Source organism: Pinus tabuliformis, chromosome 7 (genome assembly GCF_031772625.1).
Source record: "Pinus tabuliformis cultivar Carrire ecotype Pingquan chromosome 7, CPIR1, whole genome shotgun sequence".
In the NCBI taxonomy this organism is placed as follows: Eukaryota; Viridiplantae; Streptophyta; class Pinopsida; order Pinales; family Pinaceae; genus Pinus; species Pinus tabuliformis.
Window position 1 is genome coordinate 1385448687 of NC_142293.1, and position 23765 is coordinate 1385472451.

The window sequence follows — 23765 nt, forward strand, 5'->3', positions numbered from 1 at the left end:
CATATTTTCCTTGTGAAAGGAAAATCTCACTGGGCCTTTGCCACACCTCAAGGCCTAGAAAGTAGTGCATGAGTCCAAGGTCCTTCATCTCGAATTCAGAGGCTAGCTCCCTCTTACACTCGATCATCAAGGGCTCACTACTTGTCAAGAATAGTCATCAACATATAAAACCAAAATCGACGGCATACCTTAGCCTACCTTGAAGTAAAGGTTAGGATCAGCATTGCTTCTTGTGTTAAAATTGGCAACTAGGGCCAAATTCCACCTTAAGAGAGCTCATATGATGGAGATGATTATTGCATTGGATTCCTCTTTTCGAGAGGTACAATTTTGATATAAAAATCATCTCATTCTGACAAGCAGAAATGGAATTTTCAATTTATTCTTTCTCATGCACAAATTGTCAAGGTCGGCCTCAGTCAAATGTAGGCTCATGAAGCCCAATGGATATGTCTCCTCACCCTCAACGAAGTGTATAAATAGAAGTGATCTTTCTCCCATTTGGACATCACTATCTCATCACATATCTCTCTCTCTCCTCTCTTGATTGGTTCATACAGCTTGGAGGCTTCTCTACTTCGCACGTGTGGAAGAGGACGAATTTTTGGACTGGTTTTGGAGGCCGAAAATTTCAGAGACTAGGGAAGCGTTGACTTCGATTGTTTGACCATGTGTTGACTTCGTTCTAGAGGGAAGAATTCCGATTTCTGAATGCCACATTGATTGGCATGGTTTTCAAGGTGATTGGGACAGTTTGACTAAGTTGACTTTAGTGTTGACTTTTTGATAAGACAAGAAAAATTACAGCAGACTTTGATTGAGTTGATCGAGTTGTTTTTGGGTTGACTTTGACTCCCTTAGTAGGCCGAATTCTTCTACTGCTGACCGAGCTGCTTGGAGGGCATTTTGAGGCTACTTTGACCACTGTTGACTTTCTGGTTAGGGCTGCAGTTGACTGTTGATTTGACAGAGCTGTTTTGGGCAAGTTAATTTGATATTTGTACTCTCTCTCTCTCTCTCTTTGCTAAACTATTGAAGAATAACAAGAAGATTTGATCAAAGGGTTTCCCCACAATGGGGTTTGTCCCTGGCATCCGCCATATCTTGTGTCCTCTTGTCTTGGCTTGTCTTCTACACTTGTTTTATGTTCTATATGCATTTATTGCTAATGTGTTTAAGTTAATGTGAGTCATTGGGCTACTAAAGGAACATTGAAGTAAATTGTGCTAAAGCATAGAACATACCATTGTTATCTAAAATTAACATGGTAACAGAGCTCAAGTGAAGACAAAGCCAAAGCAAGAGTGAAGCAAAGCAATCACTAAGAGAAGCGATTGGGCAAGGACTTGGAACTAGTCCCAATGATGACTACATCTTTCTTCAAATCTGAGGACAAGTTCAAGGACAAATCTTACTATCATGCATGGAAGATGACTCTAGATTTGACATTGGAAGAAAATGATGCCATGGCCTACGTCAAAGGAAGAATAGCAGAGCTTCCTTCAAATGCTTCCGCAGTTGCACAAACAAAGTACAAGAAATGTGAGGTTAAAGCTAAGAAAAATTTTGTTGATTCTATTCATAAGCCTTTGGTTGCCTATATTTCTAATTTGGAGACATCTAAAGAGATGTATGAAAAGCTGGTTGGGATTTCCAAAGTAAATAATGCAAATCAAGTTCTATTTCTCAAGAACAAGTTGAAAGATATCAAGATGGATAGAGGAGAATCCATCCAATCCTACTTCATGAGGATTACCGAGATCAAGAATGATCTCCTATCTATTGGTGAAGTCACTGGTGACAAGGAGCTCTCTCTTATTGCACTTGGAGGCCCTACAAGAGAATGGAATGTGTTCAACACTACCATCCTCAACAATGACAGGATTCCAGGATTTGATGAATTATTAGCTAGATGCACTCAAGAAGAAATAAAGATGATGGAAAGAGACAAGCCCTCAAATGGAAACAATCCTACTGCCTTCTCCGCTCATTCTAAGAAGAGGAACAATGCTAGTCCAAGGAATCAAGGTCAAGGGTTCAAGCTAGGATTCAAAGAAGGAAGAAAAGGAAGATGCTTCAATTGTAACAGGTTTGGCCACTTCGCTAGAGAGTGTCCTCATAAGAAGGATACTCCAAGAGATGATGACAACAATAACAACAACTTCAAGGGCAATGGCAATCAAAGGAACAACAGGTTCAACAACAAAGGTAAGAGGAATGCTCCTGCTGTTTGAAATGGAAATTGTCATCCTCCCAAGAATTCGAGAAACTCCAAGTATGAAGAAGTTAATGTTGTAAAGCAAAATGAGTTTTAACTTATTTTCGCCCTCTCCACCGCCTCTCCTCCGGATACATTAGACCATTGGTTGATTGATAATGGTATCTCAAGGCACTTCACTCGGTACAAGGAGGCCCTTTCAAACTAGGTTGAAAAGAAGATGAATATGGAAATTATACTTGGGGATAATGCCACTTATCCCGTGAAAGGAATTGGTATTGTTACTCTTCACTTAAATCCAAGTCAAACTCTTCATTTACAAGAAGTGTTATATGTACCTAATCTGAAAAAGAACTTGGTTTCTATTTCTACGATGGAAGATAAAGGTTTTAAGGTGACATTTATTGATGGGAAGGTTCGTGTTTGGAAAAGGAACCCAAGAGATGCATTCACTCTTGGATTCAGGGTTGAAGGTCTTTATCAAGTTGAAGGAAGTCCATTGGGAGCAATGAATTGTGATACTTCTCTTCAATCCGAATTATGGCACCAGAGATTTGCTCACCTTCATTTCAAAACCTTACCTGATGTAAGGAAGATGGTCACAGATATGCCTGAATTCAACTTAAATCATGAAGTTGTTTGTCAGTGATGTGAAGCTTGAAAACATACAAGGGGACCATTCCCCTCAAGTGAAACTCAAACCACCGATATTCTTCAATTGGTCCATTTTAATCTATCAGGTATGTTGTCTGTGACATCTTTGGGTGGATATTTGTACTATGTTATTTTTGTGGATGACTTCTCCCGCAAAACATGGATCTATTTCTTAAAGATGAAGGGTGAAGTATTCAAATGGTTCTGCTCTTTCAAAGCCTTGGTCGAGAATCAAACAAGGAAGAAGATCAAAATATTAAGGACTGATAATGGGACCAAATATGAGTCAAATGAATTCAAAGACTATTGTAGAGAAGCTGGCATTAAGAGGGAGACCACTACTGCATATACTCCTGAACAAAATGGTCTTGCCGAAAGGAAGAACCGTACTATCATAAAAGCCACCCATGCCACGCTACATGATCAAGGTCTTTCGAAGTTCTTATGGAGAGAAGTTGCCAACACCGTTGTGTATGTCCAAAACCGATGCCCACATCAAGCTTTAGACTTCAATACACCTAAAGAAATATTCATCGGTAAGAAACCTGATGTTTCTCATTTTAGAATTTTTGGTTGTCCCGTATATTTTCATGTGCCAAAAGAGAAAAGAAACAAACTAGATGTATTTGGGAAGAAAGGAACGTTTGTGGGCTACAGTGAAACTTCAAAGGCATATAGAATCTATGTGTCTAGTCAAAGGGAAGTGGAATTAAGTCATGATGTCACTTTCGATGAAGATTTTGCTCTTACAAAGATCCAAGATCTTCCTATTCCTAGGAAGGACAATGATGACGCTAATGCAGAAAAAGCAAGATGAATCTTCGTTCGATGAACCAAATCCCGATGTGGAAGGTCCGATGGATCAAGCCCGATGTGGAAGGTCCGATGGATCCACCTCCTAGTGAGCCTCTACTTCAAGAAAAAGACCTTTGTGGTTCAAAGATATTCTTGAAGATGTTGAGAAACATATTGCACCAAGGGGGACATTTCGTGAAAGCAAGAAGTCGAATAGGTACCAAGAGTACTTAGCTACCATGAGTACCATTGATGATTGTACCTTATGAGCCTTGCACATTCGAAGAAGTCGTGAAGCAACAAGTTTGGAAGGATGCGATGAATGTGGAGTATGAGTCGATCATAAAGAATGATGTCTGGGATGTGGTTCCTAGACCCAAGGACAAGTCAGTGGTCACTTCGAAATGGCTCTACAAGATCAAACATGGAGCTGATGGAAGTGCTGAAAAGTTCAAGGCCATATTCGTTGCTCGAGGATTCTCTCAAAAGGAAGGAGTAGACTATGATGGGATATTTGCACCGGTTGCCCGATATACCACCATCTGTTCAATCATAGCCCTTGTTGCCTTGCAAGGATGGAACTTACACCAGATGGATGCCAAAACTACCTTATTGCATGGTTCGCTTAAGGAGGAAGTGTACATGGAACAACCCAAGGGGTTCGAGGTTCAAGATCGTGAGACACATGTATGCAGGTTGAAGAAATACCTCTATGGGTTGAAGCAAGCCCCTAGGGCTTGGTATTAGAGGATCGACAGTTATCTTATGAAGTTGGGATCAATGTTTTAAAACTCTGACTCGGGTTCGGAACCGGCCGAGGGTCGGCTCCAACTCCGACTCGGTGGCCGGTTTGATTTCAATGACTCAGTCGTTGTAAAAAATACATTAAATATTTATTTTTTATGAAAAAACATAATTTTAAAGATTTTCATTCATGTTTCCAAACACAAAGCATTAGAATATAGAGAGAAGACAACATATGATCAAAGTAGGCTCATGAATATATCCATTATATCAAAATGGCACCCAATGCACTGTCCAATACATACATGATATAGAGATCAAAACAAAAACACATAACCAAGGAGGCTCTAAATGGCCTCTACAACAAAAGTAAATTGTAAAACATCACTAGTCACTAGTACTACTGGCTACTGCTAGAGAAGCCAACATCATCTGGCTCAGACTTTGAATCAGAGTCAAACAGGGAAACCCATGGCTCCTCCTCCTCATCACCATCTCCAACTGCAATTGTAGAAGTAGTAGCACTAGTAGGCGTAGCAGCTGCACGCTGAGATAGACGAGATATGTGCTTCCGTCATGGCTGAGTAGAGGAAGTGCCTGCAACTGGAGGACTTGGGGTTGGGCCTAGTACAAGTGGATCTGCATTCAACTGAACATTATGTTCAGCAGCAACTTCAGCTAATGCCTCTGTCTATAAATCCAAATCAATACCAAAATCCTCATCAGAATCAAACTCTGTTGGATGACTCTCCACTACCCAATCTGATGTTGGATCAATATCTTCCAACACAATGGGATCTGTATCAAATTTTTTGTTCAACAATTGGTTGCGTCTTAGTCGGAGGTTGTATTGGACATAGACTAGATCATTTAACCGTTTTTGTTCCAAACAGTTTCTCTTCTTCGTGTGAATCCTCTCAAAGACAAACCAATTGCGCTCACACCCAGTAGCACTGCAAGTTTGACTCAAAATACGGATTGCAAACTTCTGCAATCTACCAAATGCCTCCCACCATTGTGCTACAAAAAACATAGTTGTGTAATGAGTTACCTCGAAAAATTATATCCAACTTTCAAATTATAAACAATTTAACAAAATAAGAATTTGAAAATTGAAATTGCTTGTTTACCTGGCTCATCTGCTTCCCTTGCAATCCTTGCTAGGTTCTTGCCAAAGGTACCTGTGGCTCTGCTGAAACAAGTGATCTGTCGATGTATCTCCAGCTGATCACTCTCCTTAGGGATCATGCGGTCAATGCAGTCAATCAATCCATCTCTAACCTCCCCAGTCAAAGCTTCTGCCTCCAGAGCTTTATAATGATACCTTGGGTTCAGAAAAACCCAGCTACATGTATAGGGCGATGGAGTTGATTATTCCATCTTTCATCAATGATTGCCCAAATGGGCCCATACTTAGCCACTCTATCCTTGTATACTGCCTTTATTTGCTCCTTTGCTTGATCCATAGCCTCATAAATGAAGCCCATAGCCAATCTTTCCCCATCCACCAACCGCAACACCTTAACCAGTGGCTCAGCAACCTTCACAATCTCTACTGCCTTTTTCCAAAATATTTCTTCATTAACTTTCTTTTTCACATCTTTGCCATCATGTTTGCAAGACCATTGGCATTCATTCCATTCATCACTGGAAAACACCCTTTGCAAGTTTCTATGTTTGGAAAGCATAGATTGCAATGTCAAAAAATGAGTTGCAAATCTAGTGATGGCAGGCCTAATAATATCCCTGCCCCTTATGTGTTTCCTCGTCAGGCTCAAAATCCATGAGTGATTGTAGATATATTTTGTTATGCTTTTGGCATGCTCTACAGTGTTCTTGACCCAATCTATTTTGCCAATATCCTCAAGCATAAGGTCTATGCAATGTGTAGCACATGGGGTCCAAAAGATGGTTTTGTGTTTTTCCTCTAACATTTTAACAGCAAGAACATAGTTAGAGGCATTATCTGTGATGATTTGAACAACATTAACCACCCCCACATCTTCAACAACCTCATCTACAAGCTGAAACAACAAGTGTGCATCTCTCAACCTATCAGATGCATCAACTGATTTTAGAAACATGGTTCCGTGTGGGCAAAACATAAGAAAAATTATGATGGTACGGTTCCATTGATCAGTCCATCCATCTAACATGATGGTACATCCTGTTTTTGCCCATGAGCTTTTGAAATCTTTCAAATATTCATCAATGGAGGAAACTTCTTTTCGCAAAAGAGATCCCCTTAACTCATGCATAGTAGGGCCTTTGAAGCCCTTTCCAGCAGCAAATATGGTATCAAACATACGTTCATAATATGGTGAACGAGAAGCATTGAAGGGGATATCAAAATCATAAGACCATCTAGCTATGTGATCACAAGCAAACTCTCTCAATTCTTTCTTCCAATGGTCATCTAAAGTGGGTTGCATATGACTTCTACTAGCTTGAGGACCATGTGCATCTGATGGAGAGGAGGGTGTGAAATAACTTTTGATATCACCCCTCTTTTTCATTTTACCCTTACCTTTTTCTTGAATAGAATCCAAAGAGCAAGGAACATAGCGAAAGGGGTTAGATGCATCAGTGCAAGGGATAGATGAAGAGCCCTCATAATCAAAATTGGGGTTGGCAGCCATCATTTGTTGTATACTCCTCTTCCTCCCAATTTCAGCCTCTATTTCTTTTTGCCTAGCTTTTTCTTGCTCAAACTTCTCAAAGTTATCTAGCAACTCCTTCCTAATCTCCCCAATTTGTGCTGATGGTGCTTCACATGGAGTAATTTGGCCTCTAATACCAGCCAAGTGTTGTTTCAGCCTATGAATGCCCCCTCCACCCTCCTTAATTTTTCTATGACAAAATTTGCAATGCATTTGATTATCTATCATTTCAGCATATGCCCAAGTAGCATCTTTCACTCTAAGAGCCATTTTTCTGATATTTGGACTTGTAAATGAAAGGAAAAAATATGAAAATGAAAACAAACAAACAAAAACATTGCTTCAATGTTCATTTCTTTTACAAAAAAGACTATTTTCAATTTCCAGATTTGCCCAAAAAAAATTAAGCTAAAACAGATTTTAGAAGTGAAAAAAATAACTGCTAAGCACAAACCACCTCCTCAATGTTGCTCCAATGATCACCCAAGAAGCTTTTCACTGTTGCTCCAATGATTGCCCAAGACTCCTCACTATTGCTCCAAAAACAAACTCCACAACTCTTCACAAACTCCTCACAAATTCTCATACAAATGCAATGAAATAGTTGAGAAGAAATGTGAGGGGGTTGGGTAGCTTGTATAGGCTTGGGAGAGGTAAATGGACTTCAAAAACACCTAAAACCCAATTACAATCAACTTAGGGGTTCGTTCCCCCCCCCCAAAACGGTTTGTTGGGCATGCTTGGGCGTGACTGGCTGAACCAGCCGATTTAACTTGGGCTCGACCGAGCCGGCCATTTGTTACCGAAATGGCCGAGTTGGTGACCGGTTCGGTCGTTTAGTAACAAACCGGCCACTAGGCCATTTTTTCTACCGAGTCGGGCCAGCCGAGGGTCTTGCTCGTTTGGCTCGGCCATTTTTAAAAACACTAGCTGGGATTTACAAGGAGCGATGTTGACCCGAACCTATACTTCAAGGTTGAAAAGGATAGACCTCTCATTCTGGTCCTTTATGTGGATGATCTTTTTCTGACAGGTGATGATCCTCTCATTCATCAATGCAAGAGGGAGTTGGCTTCCGAGTTCGAGATGAAGGACCTAGGACTGATGCATTATTTCCTAGGGCTGGAGGTCTGGCAAAAGCCAAGTGAGATTTTCCTTTCTGAAGGAAAATACATTGTGAAGCTACTTAAGAGATGTGGGATGCTGGATTGCAAGTCCGTGACTACTCAGATGGAACTCAACTTTAAGAAGTCATGTGGAAGCGTTGTTGGGCCAGGATTAGCCAACCCTACCAAGTATCGTCAACTTGTGGGGGCCCTGATGTTCTTGGTCAACTCCCATTCTAACATATGCTTCGTTGTGAATACGTTGAGTCAATATATGGTCGAGCCTCATCACACTCATTGGATTGCTGCCAAGAATCTCTTGAGATATCTCCGGGGCACAATCCACTATGGACTAAGATACACTGTCGGAAATTTGAGGCTTCATGGATATTCAAATGCTGACTGGGTAGGCAATGTGGTGGATCGTAAAAGCATGTATGGGTGTTGCTTCTCTTTGGGATCTGCTTCTATATCTTGGATGAGCAAGAAGCAGAAATCGGTTGCACTAAACACTGCCGAGGACGAATACATCGCTGCGAGTATGGCCTGTTGTGAAGTTGTTTGGTTGAGGAAGCTCTTCAATGAGCTATTTGAGCATGTGTTGGATACCACCGTGATCTATTGTGACAACCAGAGTGGGATTCGCCTATCAGAGAATCTCGTGTTCCACGACCGCTCCAAGCAAATTGATATCAGGTACCACTTTATCCAAGATATGGTAAAACGGGGAGCAATAAGGCTCCAACACATTAGAACAGATGAGCAGGTCGCTGACATTCTCACATAGCCTTTGGAGAAGGTCAAATTCTTAACCTTCCGAGAGAGACTTGGAGTCATCGAATGACCGTCCTTTGAGGGTCCCATATGAGTTGGACACAGAGCTCTAGGAGCTCCTGGGGACTTGGGGTACTTCTTGGAGCTATGAGCGACCATAGGGCGAGTGGTTCACCTTCCCCTAGTGGTGCGTTGGATATAGAGTGAGTGGTTCACCTTCCCCTGTGATACCCCATGATGGTTGACATGTGTGTAGGGTGAGTGGTTCACCTTCCCCTACGATTGCAGACACATGTATGTAGGATGAGTGGTTCACCTTCCCCTACAATTGACATATGCATAGGATGAGTGGTTCACCTTCTCCTATGGCATATGAACAAAATGAGTGGTTCACCTTCTCCTGTCGATGCCCCAACACACATCCTACCCATAGAGTCTAGGACTCATGGGAAGTACCTCTCATCTGGCAAATGAGTTGGGAAAAGATGGTTAGGGACCATAGCACTACCGATGGACACATCCCGTGTACTGTCGTACTCCCTATGACTAGGATGCATGCTATTCAACAACTTGATTTGGGACCAAGGACTGACTTTAGTCATTGGAGAGTGGTATGATCTTATGACTCACTCTCGATCACTTCTTCATTATTACTTCATGGTTCAGCAGAGCAGAGCAAGCCAGTGATGACAGGATGGCATGACAACAGTTGGATTGGCAGGTGGAATTCTCCCTAGTTAAGAGGGAGTGTTAAAATTGGCAACTAGGGCCAAATTCGACCTTAGGACAGCTCATATTATGGAGATGATTATTGCATCGAATTCCTCTTTTTGAGAGGTACTATTTTGATATAAATATCATCTTATTCTGACAAGCAGAAATGGAATTTTGAATTTATTTTTTCTCATGCACAAATTGTCAAGGTCGGCCTTAGTCAAATGTAGGCTCATGAAGCCCAATGGATGTGTCTCCTCATCCTCAACGAAGTGTATAAATAGAAGTGACCTTTCTCCCATTTGGACATCATCATCTCATCACATCTCTCTCTCTCCTCTCTTGATTAGTTTGTACAACTTTGAGGCTTCTCTACTTCGCACGTGTGGAATAAGACGAATTTCTGGAGTGGTTTTGGAGGCCGAAAATTTCAGAGATTAGGGCAGCGTTGACTTGGACTGTTTGACCATGCGTTGACTTCGTTCTAGAGGGAAGAATTCTGATTTTTGAAGGTCACATTGGCTGGCACAGTTTCCAAGGTGATTGGGATAGTTTAACCGAGTTGACTTCAGCGTTGACTTTCTGATTTGACAGTAGAAATTACAGAAGACTTTGACTGAGTTGACCGAGTTGTTTTTGGGTTGACTTTGACTCCCTTGGTAGGCTGAATTCTTCTGCTGCTGACCAAGCTACTTGGAGGGCATTTTGAGGCTACTTTGACTACCATTGACTTTCTAGTTAGGGCTGCAGTTGATTGTTGATTTGACAGGACTATTTTGGGCAAGTTAATTTGATATTTGTACTCTCTCTCTCTGTGTTGAACTATTGAAGAATAATAAGAAGATTTGATCAAAGGTTTTCCCCACATTGGGGTTTGTCCCTAGCATCTGCCATATCTTCTGTCCTCTTGTCTTGGCTTGTCTTCTACACTTGTTTTATGTTCTATCTTCATTTACTGTCAATGTGTTTAAGTTAATGTGAGTCATTGGGCTACTAAAGGAACATTGAAGTAAATTGTGCTAAAGCAAAGAACATACCATTGTTATCTAAAATTAACATCTTGTGAATCCCGACTTCACCAAATAACTGTCTATCTGGGCGTTCCATGCTCTGGGGGCTTGCTTCAAACCATACAATGTCTCCTTCAATCTGCGAACATGTGTCTTTCGATCCTCTACTTCAAATCCCTATGGCTGCTCAATGTACACTTCTTCTTGTAACATGCCATGGAGGAATGCAGTGTTCACGTCCATCTGATGTAGGATCCATCCTTGACTTGCGACAAAGGCAACTATCAAACAAATGGTTGTATATTGAGCCACAAGTGCACATATATCATCATAATCTTCTCCCTCTTTCTGGGAGAATCCTCAAGCCATGAATCTTGCCTTGTATTTCTCAATGCTACAATCAACTCCATGCTTGATCTTGAATAGCCGCTTTGAAGTCACCACAGATTTCCCCTTCAGTCTCGGCACAACATCCCATATGTCATTCTTCATAATCGACTCATATTTTTCGGCCATAGCATCTTTCCAAACTTGTCCTTTTACTGCTTCTTCGAATGTGGGAGGTTTGGCTTGAATCATAGTGCTCATCGCTACAACATATACCCAATACCTGCAAGGCTTCTTGCTTTCTCTCAATGATCTTCGAACAGGAACACGTCTCTCGTCATCCTATAAAGTATCACGAAGCCAAAGTGGCCTCTTCCTAGCAGGAGGATCACATGGAGGAGGATCTAAGGGATCCATGGGCTCCATGGGATCATCAACAATATTTGTCTCAGATTTGGGCACAGAAGGACCATCTAAAATATCCATATCATCATTCTTCTCAGGAGGAGGAGGCAGAGGAAGGTCCCTTGCTTTTCCAAGGGCAACATCTTCATCAAATGTAACATCCTTGCTAATTTCAACCTTCCTTTGACCATGAATATATATTCTAAATGCTTTAGAATTTTCACAATATCCAATAAACATACATTTTCTTCCTGAGCCTTCCAACTTGTTTCTTTTTTCCTTTGGCACATGAAAATATACGGGGCAGCCAAAGATACGAAGATGGCCAACATCGGGCTTGACACCTATGAACACTTCTTCGGGGGTCTTGTTGTCCAATGCTTGATGAGGTACCCTGTTTTGAACATATACAATGGCATTTGTTGCTTCTCCCCAAAGGAACTTCGGCAACTTTTGATCATGGAGCATGGCACGGGAAGCTTCTATAATGGACCTGTTCTTTCTTTCAGCCACTCCATTTTGTTCGGGAGTATAGGGCACAATTGTCTCTTTCTTGATACCTTCCTTCTTGCAAAAATCAATGAACTCCTTTGATATGTACTCTCCACCATTGTCGGACCTGAATATTTTGATTTTCTTCCCTGTTTGATTTTTTATCAAAGCTTTGAACTCCTTGAACATTTCGAAGGCTTCATCCTTGTGCTTCAAATAATATATCCATGTCTTTCTTAAGAAGTCATCAATGAAGGTGATATAGTAGAGATGGACACCAATAGAATGCACAGGCATTGGACCACATATATCGGAATGAATGAGATGGAGGATGTCATTTGACTTGTTCTCGCTAGAGGGGAATGGTCCCCTTGTCTTCTTTCCATTGGCACAACCTGGACATACTCCATCATGATGGGCTTGAACCTTGGGAATCCCTAAGACCAATTTCTCCAATTTCGAAAGAGAATCATAATGTAGATGGGCCAATCTTCGATGCCATAGCTCGCTTAGATGATTAGTATCATGGACCAATGCTAGAAGAGGTCTTCTAGTAACCCTGTAGAGTCCTTCATATCTTGATCCCAATGTGAATGCATTTCTCATAGGTGATCCAACAAGCCAATTAAGAACCTTTGCCTTGATGAAGGCAATCCTCATCCCTTTTTCTTCCAAAGCGGATACCAAATTCTTCTTCAATCCTGGCACATACATCACATCATGGAGAAAAATAGATTCCTCAGAATTCAAATGAAATTTGATGGACCCAAAACCTTTAACGGGATGAGTGGAGTTGTCTCCAAGAATAATTTTCAAATTTGACTCCCTCTCTACCAAATTAGAGAGAACTTCCTTATAACCAGAGAAGTGATGAGTGGCCCCACTATCAACCAACCAACTATCCCACGAATCCGGAGGAGATGAACTAGTAAGGGCAGAAATAAGAATATATTCAGATTGATTTGCAACATTACTTTCATACCTAGAGAATCTTGACTTCTTTTGTGGACGACGATCTTCTTCATGATCACTTGGAGCATCTCTTCTTTCATCTCTTCCATTGTGATCATTCCTTCAATCATCTCTTCTTCTTTGATCATTGAACCTATTGTTGTTGCTTCTAGTATTGTAGCGTGGTCCATTGTTCTTCTCAAGGCAATCTCGAGCATAGTGGCCTTTCTTATGACAATTGTAGCATTCAATGTGCAATAATTCCTTCCTTCTATTTGAATTTCGAGGAGGCTTTCTTGAATTTGATGGACCTCCTTTTCCTTTCTTCTTCTTCTTGTCATGAGTGATGAATGCAGTGAGCTCTCCTTCTTCATGTTTTTGAATCCTTCCTCTTGATATCATCCTTGATTCTTCTTGAGTGAGCTTTCCAACAATTTCATCAAATGACGGGAGGACATTGTTGTTGCTTATAGTAGTAATAAAGGTTTCCCAAATAGGAGGGAGACCTCTTAGAGTCACAATCACCAATTCCCTGTCAGGCACAGATTCCCCAACTCTTTGCAATTGATCTCTAAGACGAGATATCCTCATTATGTAGGATTGCACGGACTCTCCTTTGTTCATCTTTGTGTCTTTGAGTTGATCTTTCAAGGAGATGATTTCATTCAAATTGTTGACTTCATACATGCCAGCTATCTTATCATACACATTCTTAGACTTCCTCAAATTTCCAACATATGCAAGTAAATTATCTTGTAAAGAATCAACGATAATTTGCTTTGCTTTCAACTCAGCTTTCTTGTTCTTGGCAGCAGTGGAAGCATTCTCCGGAGGCTCAAATACTTTTCCTTGAATGTATTCCAAAACATCATTGTTATCAGCTACGATCTCCAACCTGACTTTCCATGCAGGAAAATTGGATGAGTCACACAGCTTCTCATTTTCCTTGAAGAAGGAAGACATCTTGACTTGAGTAGATTGGCTCCTTCAACTTTTCCAAAGATGATTGCTTCAATGCTTGTCTCCTTTTGGGCTTGTCCTTCACCTTAGCTTTGATACCATGTTAAATTTTCAGATTGTTCTATGTTGTATCAATTACTTTAGCCCAATTCAATACTTCAATTAGCAATCTTTCCAATAACAATTAGTCTTTCCAATCATCAACAGTAATTGAAGATAGAACAATAAATGCAATGACAAAGGAGACAATCAACACATCAACAAGAGACATCAGGTTTGGTCAAAGACCAGGGAAAAACCCCACTAGGGGGAAAACCCTTTGAAATTCTTCTTCTATTAGATTGTCATAAAATGTTCAGCAGAGAGTACAATGAGCCCAATACAATATCATCCAGCAAAATAACCCAATAACATTTAGAAATATGTTTCCAACAACAACTTTTCTTGTTTGCGGTCAACTTCGGTCAAGGTTCATATTTCAGTCAAATTTCTCAGTCGCATGGAGGAGGAGCTATGCGAGCGACTGAAGGCTTCCAGTTGCTCCCTTGAGCCTGCAAGCCAACGACTGTGGTCGAATTTGTCCTGTAATGAGCCAACCACTGTAACCCAGAATCCTAGAAACGGATGCAAGCTTTGGACCATGTAATTTCGAATCTTTGCGAACTTCTTTTGTCGACCCAGCCTGCGACCTGTGCGAACGAATCAATGAAGAAGACACTTGGTGATGTCCAAAAGAGCTTGAGGTCACTTGTATTTATTGGCTTCCAAGGGTGACCAATTTACCATTAGGGCCGACTTGTCCAAATGTGCATATGTGAGCTTCTCTTCATAAGTACACTTTCGCTTATCCAAATTTGATGATCTTTAGGTCAATTTTTGTCCTCTCGAAGAGAGGGATTCAATGCAATCATCATCTCCATCAAATGAGTTGTCCAAAGTGGAATTTGACCCTAGTTGCATAGTTTAACAAAATTGGCTCCCCGATGATGAGGTTCTCGGGTAGTAGCATTGAATTCCCCGCTGGCAGATGTTTCGGGTTAAGTTGGGCTCTCTGATGTTGTTCGTTGAGCAAGGCTCCCTAATGTTGTTGTGGATTGAGCTAGGCTCTCCTATGATGTCAGATTCTTCTTCTTCTTTAGATTCGAGATTGTTCAACAAATGGGGATGAGCCGAGATAAGATATGTTCTGATGATGATGACTAAGTTGAGTTCCTTGATAATGATTCTGGATATAGGGTAGAAGCCAAAAGCTCCCCTATGTCGATTCTTCTTCTTGTCTAGTTGATGATAGAGTTATGTTGAGATATGATGAGATGAATGTCTTATTGATATGGCTATGGATTCGAAATTAGTAGGGTTTGGAGGGCTAATCTCTCCTACCATTGGTTATGGATGCTTCCTTTTTTTTATGAGACGATATGAGCTGGGTCCTATTGATGATACAATTGTCTGTCTATCTTATGATTAAAATATGTTCACTCAAGATTCGCCTATGATGGATATTCCAGATGAGGCTTATGATGTTGACAAAAATTCCTCCTTAGCTGAGAGGGAGTGTTAATTTTGGCAGCTAGGGAGAAATTCCCTGGCCATCTCTTGACTTCAAAAATATTATTAAAATGAACTTGATTGTGATCTCCAAGTCGATTTAAATCATTGGAGGGAAATCATGAGATTCAAATTCAAATTTTATGTCGGTCTTCTTGGAGGGAAAATTATTTTATTTGAAATTTAATCTTATTGCCAAGTCGGCTTAATGGATTTATGTCGGTCCCATCCAAAGGTTGCGACCCTTCATAAATGGCAAACAACTATATTTACCCCATTGGGTTGATCCTCAACTGGGGTGTGAATTTAGTCTGCAATCTTTGCTTGGGTATTTTCTCTGAGACCTTCACATGGTATTCAAGGCTCTGAGGTTTCAGATGACTATAATACTCTTCCACAGTTCAAATAGCTTGTACACAATTCGGATGACACATTTTTTTGGCACGTTGACTGGTTACAAGACAGGATTTCACTTTTTGTTTTGGTTACAGATCTATATTCTCGCCTTTGTTTCAGATCTCCTCTCTCACCTGTTTCAAGACCTATGTTCCAGGACTATGGTTTGGATTCATTATTATGTTCTACAAGACTGTTCTCTCACATTGCCTTTGATATGGCCTTACTCTCACTCTTTGTATGGGTTATAATTTCTTGCATAAATATCCTCTCGCCTATGGCACTCTGTTAATTTTAGGTATGTTCTATGCTGAGAGCAATTTACTTCAATTTTTCACATTAACTCAATATCAATTCCAAATTAGCAATCACATTTAGCATGATAGGAAAATGCAGATAGAACATAAACATAAATCGCAGAAGACAAGCCAAGACAAGAAGACACAAGATGTGGCGCCAGCCAAGGACAAACCCCAATGTTGGGAAACCCTTGATCAATTCTTCGTATGTTCTTCAATAGTTCAGCAGGGAGAGAGATAGTACATATGCATCAGAAGTCAACATTTTGACTTATCAAAATAAGAGCAGAGATCTTCACTAAGAAGATGAACACATGAGGTAGCTGATCTAAACTCTGGTGAAGACATATTGCTTCAACTGATCCTGCAAGGTGACTCTATCACCATGCTGCACCCATCACTGTGCTGCACCTCATCATCATGTTGCACCCGTCACTGTGTTGCACCTAATCACTGTGCTGCACCTCATCATCATGTTGCACCCGTCACTATGTTGCACCTAATCACTGAGTTGCTCTCATCACTATACTGCTCCCATCACTGAGCAGTAACACATCATCATGTTGTACTCATCATCAACAAGCTACTGCAATGCATCGTGCTGCTGCTATATCTACATGCCCATCATCACCATGCTGTACCAATGAGCTGCACTGTACTGCATCCATGCTGCCCACAACAGTCTCTGCATTTATCAAGCTGCATCCATCCAAGTATGCTGCATCTAAACATACTGTCAATACAACCATGCTGATGTTGACAATACAACCATGCTGCATCTTGTGCTGCACCATACTGTTCATTGTGCTGCACCTAAACATGTTGACATATCAAACTTCAATCCTCTATGCTGCTGACTATGGCCTACGGCCTAGCCCAGCAGCAAGTAAGGTTGACAACCCAACTATCTTTACCCTTGAAGAGCAATGTCTTCCTCTTTTTGTTGCACAACCATGAGGGCTGAGACTAGGGCGTCTTCTTGCCTGTGTCAAGGCCTCTCCATGGACTGCATTATGCCCCTTCTTTCTATGTTGTTATGACACCACTTGGACAGTGATTAGGCAGCATCTGTTTACACTCTTTGACAGCTAGGACTGCGGCCAACTCTTCTCATTCTCTACGGTTGGGTTAAGACTATGGTCCTCCCAATAGGACTGCTTCTAGGGCTTGCACTCACAGCAGTTAGGGCACATGAAAAACCCTCCTTAAACTGCGGCCTAGAACAGCATATTAGGAATCTCTTTTAGGGCCTAGATAAGGCAGCATGTACAGCATTAAGGTCTTCACCATAACTACGTTTAGGTCTTCACCATGACTGCATTTCTCCACCTTGACTGCGTTTAGGTCTCCACCTTGACTGCATTTAAGGCAGCTTCATCATGACTGCGTCCTAGATCTAGGGCATGTCTTCTCCACATGACTGCATCCTAGATCCATGACAGCGTAGAGGGCAGCTTCAACATGACAGCGTAGAGGCCAGCTTCAACATGACAGCATCCTAGATCCTGAACTCTCCTCTAAGACTGCATTGAAATATCCTCCATTAACAGTGTTTATTAGGGCAGCGTTAGAAGCTAGATCATCTTCTTTAGGGCTGCATAGATCCTTCTTTCCTATGGCAGCATTCAGATCTAGGGCATCTCTTCATTAGGGCAGCGTTGTCTCTTAGGATCTTTCCTCCCACCAAAAGCCAAAGACAAGTGGAGAGGAAGAGATCACAAGAAGAGTGTGTGTAAATGACTAACAAACCACCTCTTTTTATACTAAAACATTGAGCACAAGTGTGGGCAATTTGGTCGCTGGCCGACCTTGACGAATTGTCCCATAACACAAATAAATTCATATCTCCATGAATAAATGTCGGAATCAGATGATCTTTAGATCAATCCTACACCTCTCGACGAGAGGAATCCAAGAAAAATATCAGCTGCCATGAATAAGTATACCCACATGGAGTTTGGCCCTAGTTTCCAATTTTAACACACTTGGACTTTAATATGACATTCATAGATTGGTATGGCACTCGCAGCTCTTGTATGGTAACTGAAATCTGTAACTCCTCTACAATCAGAATCTTGCTCCATTGGTATGTATGGATCCCTGCAAACAATATTGGCATAGCATCTCTATATTATGGTTCTGCAGCATATGGTATTGACATATGTTCGACTATGATCTTGATATATTGATCTTGTCACAGTCCTCAGTCCATTGATCATGACACTCTATGATGGTCTTGACACTATTGGTCTCAGCACAATGCATTGGCCCTACGATGTATATGATGTCACCTCTGCCTAATTGCCTCACAGCTCTTCTATGTTGTATGTGACATCGATCCTCTGCAGTGTGTGTGTATATATATATATATATATATATATGAGATTGTCATTCAGTCTTTTACAGCCATATGGATAGCCTCCTCCTCGCCTCAGTGAATGTTCAGTCTTGACTCTTGCTACAGCACAGTGATCTCAGCATACACAGTACGCATGGTATTCCCTGGTTGGTATAGTATCAAGATTGAGTCTTGACACATCTTACGTATGGCATCTCCCATGTATGGCATTACGATATCACAGTTATGTTGCAGCAAAGGCATATGTTTGACTTTGTTGATATCACAGTTCAATAGTATATGTATGGCTCTATTGACATTACAGTTCAAGTATATGTAGGGTATCATTCAGTCCAGAAGCAGTGATGGTGATTTATCGATATAGTAGTGTAACTATTCTCGATAAGACTTGTTCACAAACGTAGTTGTGAACAAGTCATGTATAGGCTCTAGGCAGCCTGATGATGATATTTGTACTTTGTAATTCACTGTTGAACTTTCAATGACAATCTAATAGAAGAAGAAGAATTGGGATGGGTTTTCCCCCTTGTGGGGTTTTTCCCTGGTGTTCCTTTATATTTCGCTGCTATGATATTATTGTTCTTTCTGCATAGTTGCTAATTATGTAATGATGCTATGGAGTGAATTCTATATGTGAATGATGAATGCAATTATCTAAAGCAAGAATAATATTGCCCTAAGAAAAATTAACATCCTCCTCCACCAAGACAGCCCTCAAGCTGTTCTTCCAAGCTTCAATGATCAACTGCAACAATGCTACATCAAAGAAAGAATTTTGGCCCTACTGCTTCAGAATTTCAGCCCAGCTTCAGGTCTGCAACTTCGGCCCTCCTGTAGCTTCAGATTCTTCACACGTGTGAGGGAAAGTGAGAGAAAAATGAAGTTTTTTTATTCGCTAGAGTTTTTCCTTCCTTCACTAGGGTTTCCCTTCCTTTTTCAAGTTTTTTACACCCTTCCTTCTTGCCTTCGCTTCTTCTTATGATTGCAGATCGAACTTCTTAGAGTGGATGCTCAAATAGGTCGAGTAGCACTTCAATTTATGGTGGCTGTAGCTCCCATAATGAGGCTGACTTGATGGAGGAGGCCTAGACGACTCATTTTACATCAAAATGAATTTCTTTCTTGATAGATAGAGCCCAAGAAGGGTCTTTTACATGATGACATGGACAAGAACACTTGACATAAACCGTAGCAGCCTACAATGGAGGTTTTGACCTATTAATCATTGACCCAAGCATGAAACCCAATGTTTAATAAAGTCAATTTCTTTTTAATATTAAAATTTAATTTTCTTTCTTTTGACCAATACATTTATGAAGACCGACACTAGTTACATTCTTCAACACTTCTCTTGCCGTTAGTGCTGTAGAATCTGCTATCAAATCTACTACTGGAAACTTGCTGAAATTTTCTGTTGTTAGCACTGAATCTCCTGTTGCTGGTACAATTATTACTGATGTTTCCGTTTATGTTATTGCTGCTGTTTGCATGTATCAGTTTACAGATTCATTAAACAGCTAAAAAGAAGATTCTAAGTTTCTGGTCCATTAACAGAAACAGTCAACTTTTACTGATAGCTCAAAATTTTGTCAAGAATTATCAAACAAATATAGTTAAAGAAAATGCTATTATTCTATGTGAATAAAGGTTTGTTTTTGGTTGGATCGCTTTATTTTTTATGACAGATATTCACACAATGTACAAGTCACGTGTTAATTAAAAAAAATGGTTCGATCACTGTATTTTTTATGCAAGATATGCACACAATGTACAAGTCATTCTATCATCTTGACCAAAGAATGTTTCTGAAAAGTTGAAAACCCTGCAACTACAGCTATACTTCTTCCTTTGGCAACAAGCAATATCAACTTATTTGAAGGTATTATAATTTCTAGATCTAGAAACTGCTTTGCATGATCTTCAAGAAAAATATCCTTTGGTGCTACAGAATGGAAAGTTAAATGCAAATTCCTAACAGGTTTATCTTACATTCCAGCAGGTGTGAGCTTATTCCAGTGTATTCTTGCTCCCCAGATAGCCATGACAGATGTTCTGTCCGTGCCTTTTCTCCAAACTTGTGCAAGGCCCGTAAAGCTCTGCCCTCCAAACTGTGTGAATTATAGTTCGGATGAGTTTGCCAACATGTTGGCATCCTTCCTCCTTCAGGATGCCCACTAAAATGCATAGATGGCATGTCAGGAGGCCTAGGAGCATCATCAACATTAGCTGTTGTTCCTCCATCAATTAGCATTTTGTATCCACTCTTGTGCAGCAAAATCAACCGAAGAAATGCCCTACAGTTAAATCCCATGTGTGTGATGAGAAAAAACAGAAAAGACAGGAATTGAGCTCTGACCTTGAAAAAACAACGCTCGCCAAGGATTCAAAAGCTAGAAAATACTTGCATAAGTAAAGGATATGATACCACTGCAGTTTCAGGTAGCTATGTATACAGTCCCAGAAGACAAGGAAAGAAAATTTTACTCAACCACATAGTCTAAAAACTCATATCTAATGTGAAAGACGATATGCTTACTTAACAGCCTCCGTGCCAGCAACAAAAGACCATTTCTCATCTTTTCCAACATAATGCTCTGCCGCAACCTCAATTAAAACCTCCACCTCTTTAACTGCAGATATACATAAGGACCAAGGAAATCTTGAATCTTGACCAAAAGATGGGTGCTGAAAATGGCCTTGCAGATTCTGACCCACGTTCCTCGAAGGTCCAGGTGAATTTTCTATAATATGTTGATTAAAGGCCGCAATTAAACCCACTAAAGCGGCAACTGCAAAAAAAAAAACCAAAGCAATTCTAAACATGGCAATCCGAGTGATTGGCATGGTCAAGTAATTCATATAAGATACTTTTTTCGTCAACATAAATTAGTGTAAATTCAAGTAATCTGCTTATAACCTGACTTTAAGCTACATTCTGATTCGGCAAATTCATTTGAATTTAGGGCCCTTTTACAGAAGCCAATTAATTAAGGCTCATCACCTCTTTGTTTCCAACCTCTGGAGGCTCCAGTTAAAAAAGACACCATGAACAAATCTCCAATACCAGGTCAGTCAGGTAGCACAGACAGAACATACAATTCGTGGACAGCATGAATCTAATCACCCACTTCTTCTTGGCCTTGGATGTTTGGAGAGGTGAAAGATGACAGCATTGTTGGGTTAGGACTTCTTCCTTCATCTCATTTGGACCCTCGCCCATTTTGTTCTTTTGGGCTTTTCTAGTATTTGATTGTATCTCTTTTGATACTCACTTTGTACTTTTCCATCGTAATTTTCACTGAAGATATTTTGGCACTTTTAATGTTCAGTCGTTTTTGCACTTTTCAAAGGCCAGATACAGCTACGAGCAGACATTAATGTTTAACTTAAATTAAATTAAAGTGTAGATAAGAGCTTTCTTCTTTTTCAATTTTCTCTGGAGATGTTTTGGCCCTTAATGTTAAGTCATTTTTGTACTTTTCAGTCCCACAGGCCAAGTACGGTCATTAGCAGACATTAATATTGAACTCAAATTAGATTGAAGTATGTATAATAGCTTTTTTCCGTAGCGTTCTGTTGGAATTTCTCTTAAGGCAAACTTTTGACAAATTGCATTAAATGATATATGCTCTTACAGTACCTCCTGAGCTATAGAATCCCATTTAAACACATTTCAATTCAAATCATCTCCCGGCAGGTGTTCAACTTAGTTTGACTTACCCTTGAGACAATTGCTTAACAGATTGTAGAGCAAAAACCCAAATCAATGAAGAATCTGATCATCAAATCCAGCATATGATTATATAACAGTGGGAAACAGAGTGAACTTCAGTCAATACAATCAGTTAAAATAAAATTAAATACTATGAAATACCGGCTTCAGGTCCAATCTCAGAGGCCGAAAACCTTTCAGGAAGGAACCAAGTCATAGTCTGCAAAAACATGGTTGAGAATCCACAGATTATTATATTTACGGTGGATGCCCTAAACGCATTTCCGGGAAGAGTGTGCAAAATAAATAAACCCATCAAAATGAAACAATTTAAAAACGAAACCAGCAATACAAACCGAGAATAGCAAACAAATTCAATGAACAGCCATCTATTGACGTTCAAAAATAAACAGAGATCGTTCAGTATTCTGTAAAATATCAGAGTGAGTACTTGCCTGGGCAAAGCTTTCTATCGAAGATACGAAGTCCCGATTGGCTCTCACCCATTGCTTGTATATCTCCATCACCACTATTGCCCACTCGACTCGATCACTGGCACTTGCAGGTTTATGTGTTTATTTAGATTTAAGCATTTGATTTAAAACCAAGCAAACGCTCCCATTCAACCCCAGACCTGTTGTTGTAAGGATGTTCAACAGATTACAAGATTAGACAATTGAACCAACAATAAACCAGGATGCGATATTAAGATTAGGAAGCATACAGAACATTGAAACTGTCAGCTCTGTACAAGATGCAGTGCAACAGAACCCATCGTAACGACTTTCAAGATTCGATGGCTGCTTACTCCTGAAGTCGGACTTGGAGAGCTTAGGAGAGCGTTTGGATGGTTTTTAATTCCTCAAATGAAAGTTTGGCTTCATATTTGTGATTTCGTAGCCATCTAAAAGGGTTTGGCAAAATCTAGTGTAATTTTATTGTTTATAACATGTGAGTTTAAAATTTATGGTTATTTAAATTTGTCCGGTAAAAATTCTGAGATTAATATCTATTGTTAAAGAAGTTTGAAATCGTAAAAAAAAAAAAAGTGTTTGTGTTTTAATTTTATTAACCTATTAATTATAAAAATATATATTAATTGTTTAAATTTAATTTTCCAATATAAAAATGTATTAAAAAATTTTAAATGTTTAGATAAAAAAGTGTTTTAAAATTTGTGAATATTTAAAAGATATTTAGATAAATTTTAACTTTTGTATTTTTAAGTATATTAATTTTTTAATGTAAAAGATTCATTAAAATTTTGAATCTTTAAAAGATGGTGAAATGAATCTTAGTTAATATTTGAGGAATTTAAAGTAAAGTTTTATATTTTAAAAGTAAGTTTGTTAAGTTTAAATGGGTAATATGCAGATGTGTTTAGACTTTTACCATTTAAAATTTATTTAAAAAATATTATTTTTTAAGTATTACATTAAATAATAATAAAATATGATATTGAATTAAAAAAATTAATTCATATAGATTTAAGCTCGAATTTATTAAATGTTGAGAAAAACCAAATCTTGTGAGGTTTGTAGCTCTAGAGCTTTGATCCTTACTTGATAGAACAAGGGTCCAAGTTTAAGATCTCTTTCATATATGTCAACTCATTATTATGTCTTTCACTAAGATATAGCA

At 39.7% G+C, this 23765-nt stretch overlaps 1 protein-coding gene across 9 annotated transcripts in view; it reads right to left on the minus strand.

The window, feature by feature from the left end:
* Positions 1-23059, minus strand: part of SSE1 (shrunken seed protein (SSE1)) — a 118742-nt gene extending 95683 nt beyond the window's left edge. For 4 of the 9 annotated variants that reach the window (XR_016267008.1, XR_016267007.1, XR_016267006.1 and 1 more), the window contains exons 1-4: positions 22580-22999; positions 22287-22344; positions 20949-21201; positions 20402-20706 (exon numbers count right to left, since the gene is read on the minus strand). Coding sequence is in view for 1 of the 9 variants with exons in the window: in XM_089459809.1 (XP_089315935.1) it covers positions 20402-20706; positions 20949-21201; positions 22287-22344; positions 22580-22648 (685 nt within the window). In the remaining 8 variants the exon portion in view is untranslated. Of the gene's footprint in view, positions 1-20401; positions 20707-20948; positions 21202-22286; positions 22345-22579 lie in introns of all 9 variants that reach the window. The other 5 variants (XR_016267003.1, XR_016267005.1, XR_016267004.1 and 2 more) reach the window with 5 other exon arrangements.
* Positions 23060-23765: the final 706 nt, after the last annotated feature.